The sequence below is a fragment of the Lycium ferocissimum genome, chromosome 1, assembly GCF_029784015.1.
Source record: "Lycium ferocissimum isolate CSIRO_LF1 chromosome 1, AGI_CSIRO_Lferr_CH_V1, whole genome shotgun sequence".
In the NCBI taxonomy this organism is placed as follows: Eukaryota; Viridiplantae; Streptophyta; class Magnoliopsida; order Solanales; family Solanaceae; genus Lycium; species Lycium ferocissimum.
This window is the reverse complement of record NC_081342.1, coordinates 33,042,263-33,048,582: the sequence shown is the minus strand read 5'-3', so window position 1 is coordinate 33,048,582 and position 6,320 is coordinate 33,042,263. Positions and strand designations below refer to the sequence as shown.

Genomic DNA, 6,320 nt, shown 5'->3' with positions numbered 1-6,320 from the left:
TCAAAGGCATGTTATTTTGGACATGAAATATATTCTTGGAATTATCAAAATAAAGACTACAAATCAAACTAGAAATTTAAGACAAAGGCACAAAACTATAAAGGCAAACACCTATAAATCAAAAGTGTAGGTTTTTTTTTTCTTTGATTTGGTTTTTCAATTTTTCGTGAACACCCCTACTAATATTTATGTGAACCAATAAATTCTTACCGCTATTTAATTAAAACCCGGATATGTCATCTCATAATTGGAAGGATATTCTTAATCATAAAGGGAAATTGGAGTCCAATAAATGAAAGGAGGAGTATTTTTAACTCAAGAATTAACGTTAAGGACAATTTGACACTAATAGGTGAAAAATGACAAATTTAAATCATTCTCAATATGTTATGAACATTTTTGACCATTTTCCTCTTATGGATGGTATAACAATATTTTTTCAACTTAACAAAATGTGTTTGGCCCAGTAAGCAGCTAAAGGCCCAGCTGAGAAGGTTTTTGATAATCGTTTAAAAATGCTACATTGTGAAACCCTAGTCTCCCCATAGCCGATCCCTTGAGAAGAAGAGACACACCACAAGTGTTTCAATGGGTAAACTTCTCACCATGTCCAAAGTCTCTAACTTCCCTTTGTGGGTCTTTCTATTTGAATGAATAAATTTCTGAATGTTGGATAATGCCTCGTTTTTTAATAGTTATGTAACATATATGGTAGTTTTTCCTTTAAGAATTGAATTTTTCATTTAGAACTTGTTTATTTGTGTATGTTTCATGTGGGTTTCTACTTTATTTACATAAAATGCTTATCTTTATGAGCGAATGAGGCATTTTTATGTAACATATCTGGTAGTTTACCTTAAAGAATTGATCCTTTTTTCATTTAGAACTTGTGTATTTGTGTATGATTCATGTGGGTTTCTGCTTTATGCACATAAATGCTTATCTTTATTAATGAATGAGCCATTTTTATGGGTTTGATTTAGTATGTTGAGACTGAAATGTTTTAGGTTCGATTAGTGGGTATTGGTAACAACAACAACAACATACCCAATGTAATATTACAAGTGGGGTTTGGGGAGCGTAGAATGTACGTAGACCTTACCCTATATTCGTAGGGTAGAGATTAATGGGTATTGGTGCTATTGTCGGAAATGCTGCAGGTGCTTACACTTATGTGTCAGAGTTATGGAGGAAGAAGCAGTCAGATGTGATGAGGTTCTTGCAAAGGGTGAGGTGCTGGGAGTACAGGCAGCTCCCTTCCATTGTCCGTGTTACTAGGCCTACTCGTCCTGACAAAGCAAGACGCCTCGGCTACAAAGCCAAGCAGGTACACTTTCTTTGCCTTCTTAGTTACTCAGTTTTATTCTTCTTTGAAAGTGGTGGCTAGATAGAAACAGAGGCGGATTTCTAGAACTTGGGTGCACTCCTAAATAAAAGAGAAAAAAGAATGTGTTAAGAGGGAATTGGTACTTGTTCCTTTATATAAATAACTTAGCATTCAACCAAGTGAACCATTAAGCCCTTTGGGAACATGGGTGCCATCAAACAATATTAGATCAATTCTAAGAACAAACAATAACAACAACAAACCCAGTGTAATCCCACAAAACATGGGTGCCATCAAACAATATTAGATCAATTCTAAGAGCAAATAATAACAACAACAAACCCAGTGTAATCCCACAAATGGGGTTTGGAGAGGGTAGTGTGTGCGCAGACTTGCCCCTAGCAATGAGAAGGTAGAGAGGCTGTCCCCAATAGATCCTCGGCTCTAAGAGAGATGAAAAGGAGGGAGTTGCAACAAGCATAAACAACAACAAGAAAATAAGCATAACCAAGGCTAAAGAAACAACTGGTAGTAATAGAAATACAAGAGTAGTACTAATGCACCGGGGATGGAATAGAAATACGCCGGCCTACCTACTTTCTACCCTAGTTTGGCGGAGAGACCACGGGTTCACGTGCACCACTACTTTTAGAGTAGAGAAGCCCCTGGATAGAGATTATACTAGTGTGTACAGATAGTGTGTCCATCTGTACGAATCTTTTTAGGTTAATGCTTCTGATGATTGACTATATAAGTTTAATTACTACTAATTAACTGACTTGTGAATAAAATAAATATAGAGATTATAGTCTAGTTATATCTCGTCAACCATTACACTGCTTCTTGTTTGGGTAAAACTCTGAGATGCAATAGTGCTTGTTTGTATAACATCTTCGTCAGAAATTGCCTGATTCCTTCATCATTTATATGTAGTTCCAGGATCCAAGGAATAAGTACAAGCTCTAAAACAGTGTGATTTTAAGTGCCTGGAAGTTGTCAGTTTCTTTCTGTCGAGGAACATTTATAGATAGAACAGAACAGACTTATATTACCCTGACATGCTCCATTTCTGTTAGGGTGTTGTAACCAATGACTATTATCTTTTTACTACAGGGTTATGTGGTCTACCGTGTTCGTGTTAAACGTGGTGGAAGGAAGAGGCCTGTTTCCAAGGGTATCGTGTATGGCAAACCCACCAACCAGGGTGTCACCCAATTGAAGTTTCAGCGTAGCAAGCGCTCAGTTGCTGAAGAGCGTGCTGGTAGGAAATTGGGTGGTCTTAGGGTTGTCAATTCCTACTGGATTAATGAGGTCAGGTCTGAAACATGTTGATACTAATGGCATGAGAAAATGATATTCTTATTTTGCTTCACGCAAGGAACTATGTCCTGAATCATTAGAAATGTTCTACAAATCTGTTTGCAAAAAATTACGGAATCTGAATTGCAAATGCTGTTGAAATGTAGGATTCTACGTACAAATACTATGAGGTGATCTTGGTTGACCAAGCCCATGCTGCCATACGTAACGATCCTAGGATCAACTGGATCTGCAACCCAGTGCACAAACACAGAGAACTTCGCGGTCTCACTTCAGCTGGTAAGAAATACAGGGGTCTTCGAGGAAGAGGACATTTACACCACAAAGCGCGTCCTTCAAGAAGGGCAACCTGGAAGAGGAACCAAACTCTGTCTCTCCGCCGCTACCGCTGATGTGCTTAGCATTTTCGAGCAACTGTCATTGCCTTGTTTTGCCTTCAATGTTGTAGCCCTTTTTGTCTTCTTTGGACAAGTCCTGCTGTTTTACTTTGCAGAACAACTGAGTTTGTGTGCAAGGTTTTAACTCTAGATATTCTGATACATGATTACTAGTATATCAAGGAATTCTTTCTGTGTGAGGTTTGCAAAGGGGGAAGGAAATCCTAAATAGTCATTTGGATTCTTCTGTTATTGCTCATTCATTCCGTTTTCTCTTCGGGTTTTCTCCAGCCTTTGGCAGTAGATGGAGTTCCGATAGAAGTATGAAGTATCTTATGTCTTTTTCCAGGTAGTTTTTAGTCTAATAGAGTATCTTATGAGAAACCTGCACTATATTTGAGGGGAAATATAACGAAAGGTGTCTTCTCATTTCCTTTTATTCCTATCAATCTATCAATCCCCTAACAATTGTGTAAGATTTGCCTTCAAATGCTTGGTTGAGCACTCCGTTGTTCTAGAAATCTTATGCACTCTTCCAGCTAGGGTTGAAATTTTAGTTTTTGGCAATTTGTGATTTGTTTCAAAATTCGTTTTGGAGGTCTGTACAGTCGTACCTCTTTATAGAAGCATCTTTATATAACATCTCACTGTAGCAGTCAAGTTTTTTCTCGGATCCGATTTTTTATGTAATATTTTATTTATAACAACTTTTTATCTATAAGAGCAATTACCATCTTTGTAAAATTACCCTTCTAAAACAACTTTTCTTTTTTGAAAATATAGTAATTAATCATCTTTATAGAAGTAGAATCTCTAATAGTAGCAATAATAGGACTAGAGATTTTGACTTATAAAGTGTGATTAAGTTTAAAATTTGATAATTTTTTGCTTATAATAGCTAAAGATTATTTATAGTTGTATAAAACCCGTCGCCATAACAGCCAAAAAATCCAAAACCAACAATGATAACAATGATATTATAGAGAGGTTTGAAAGTATTAATCTTTTTGTAAAAAATTACGATTACTCTTTAAATTAGTGAAGTGATAATCGATGTTTTAGGGTGGCGTGATAAATGGAGATTAATGCTATTAAATGTCTTTGGCTAGGGTTAAAAAATCAATAAGAAATGGATAACTCTAACATAGAGCCCGTTTGGATTGGCTTATAAGTTGCTGAAAACAACTTATAAGCTGTTTTCAGTTTTTTTGAGTGTTTGATTGATCAGCTTAAAGTCATTTTGTGCTTAAAATAAGCCTAAAAAAATAATTGGGCCCGTTTGACTTAGCTTATCACAGCTTATAAGCAAAAAATAATAATAATAAGTTGGGCTACCCCAATTTTTTTTTTTTTTTTGGCTTATAAGTTATTTTCAACTGCTTTTTTTAAGTCCATCCAAACAGGCTCATAGTGTAGAGAAAGTATCGGGAATTAAGGTGAAGCATTTGATTTCAGACACGTGTCTCAATTTAATTTTAATGGACAAGATATATTTGCTATTAACTATAGTTAACTTTCCTCTTCACTTTTTATCTTGTGTCTTGCATAACCCAGGCCAGATCTTTCTCTTCTTGACCTTCTTCTCTCTTCCACCTTCCTTCTTCAAAACCTATAGCTTTTGAGTTATTCTCTCTCTCTCTCTCTCGCTCTCTCTTCTACATTGCTCTGTTATTTTGTAATCGTTGGTTTTCCATTGTTTCCAAATATTCAAAGCCCATTGAGCAGTGACGAATTCAGGATTTTAACTCAGGGGATTTGAGAAAAACAACAAAAGCTAAATAAAAAAAATAATGTTGTTGATGGGAATCGAACCTATAATACTAGAAATAATTTTGAACAACTTGGACCGCTTGAGCTAACCTTTTACATTTATTCAAGGTGTTCAAAAGCTAATATATATACATAAACATAAAAAATCTACCCGAACAACCTCGGTTGATTCTGCATCCGCCCCTGCCATTGAGGGCATCATTCAGTAGCAATATTATAATTATATAGAAAGATGGGTCTAGATGTAGGATTGTCGACCAAGGGCAAATTTGTAATTTTGCTCAATCATAAAAGTTCTATGAAAAGTAAGAACCAACCATATACTTCTATAAAATAAATATTGTGTCCTTGGACGTGGACCCCATTCTCCCCCCACGTGCAACTCTCCAATAAAATTTACATTGGGTCCCACATAAACAAATGGAGACGTGGGTCCATACTATTAGCTTATTTACTTTTAACTAATCTTAGATTCGTATGTATTTTTAGTTTAAAGAATTATTGCACACTATTATGGTATCCACTTTCTCATACCAATTCACTGATTTATATATTTTACACATCATATCTTTATAATTACTGGGGAATTCTATACAAATACAACATTTTAAAAACTAAATGCATCTATTTATTACATTTTAGTCGATCAATTTTTGTTTGGGGAAGGAAGGAGTTTTGTATTAAGCTGATATCAGAAGATGTAACACATGTTATCCATAAATTTCTAAAAATAAAAGATGGAATATCCAATAAAACCGTTAGAAAAACAACGCAATAAGAGAAAGTGAATACTTTGATCTACCAACAAAAAGATCTTCATGTGTGCTCATGTGATATTCCCTCCATTTCAAAATAAGTGGTGCTTTTACCATGGTTACATCCTTTACAAAATTCCTCATTCCTAAAAAGTAAGCTGTATTTTTACTAATTTACCCTTAAATACCTTGAAAAAGATGTAGCTCTTTAGTTTTAAATGAGTGTAAAATTGGAAGAACATCATTAATGCCTTCTTGATTATGTGAAATACTACTTATTTTGAAACAAAATGTATGTAAAATACCACTTAATTTGAAACAAAATGAATAGATAAAAACATCACTTATTTTGAAATGATGAGAATATCATTAGCACGGGCTAATCCCATCTAGTGGTCTTGGATAAATGATAATGCCACAGGAATATATTATGAAATATTTTCCTAAATGATAGGAGGGTAGTTTGTTCACAGAATGTGAAGCTGAATTGTGAAGATGCATAATCTTTTTGCATCTCAAAGAAAGATGCATAATCTTTTTTCATCTCAAAGAAGAGAGAAATAAACTTGAACATATCACATATAGATTTAAAAATGCTTTAATCTATAAGCCTGAAATTGACATTCTTTTTATAATGGACAGGAGGAAGTATAAGTCCGGTCAACTAATACAATGAAAACAATAGCATTGGTTGTTAATATTAATGAAAAAAGTCATTTTTAACTTACAATTTTGCTTAAAATCAAGCTCCTCCTAATTTTGAATAATAGA

At 34.6% G+C, this 6,320-nt stretch overlaps 1 protein-coding gene across 1 annotated transcript; it reads left to right on the top strand.

Annotated features, from left to right (window-relative positions):
- The first annotated feature begins 435 nt into the window (after positions 1-435).
- On the top strand, positions 436-3,283 carry LOC132054084 (large ribosomal subunit protein eL15-like). Its single transcript, XM_059446154.1, has 4 exons — positions 436-592; positions 1,161-1,327; positions 2,441-2,638; positions 2,794-3,283. The coding sequence occupies exons 1-4, from the start codon at positions 589-591 to the stop codon at positions 3,037-3,039; spliced, it is 615 nt and encodes a 204-aa protein (XP_059302137.1). The 5' UTR covers positions 436-588; the 3' UTR covers positions 3,040-3,283.
- The last annotated feature ends 3,037 nt before the right edge of the window (positions 3,284-6,320 follow it).

What these genes read in the sequence shown, in the direction of transcription:
- LOC132054084 (XM_059446154.1), top strand. An exon ending in TCGGCTACAAAGCCAAGCAG is followed by an intron (nt 1,328 to 2,440) that starts GTACACTTTCTT and finishes TTTTTACTACAG; the next exon opens with GGTTATGTGGTCTACCGTGT. An exon ending in ATTCCTACTGGATTAATGAG is followed by an intron (nt 2,639 to 2,793) that starts GTCAGGTCTGAA and finishes GTTGAAATGTAG; the next exon opens with GATTCTACGTACAAATACTA.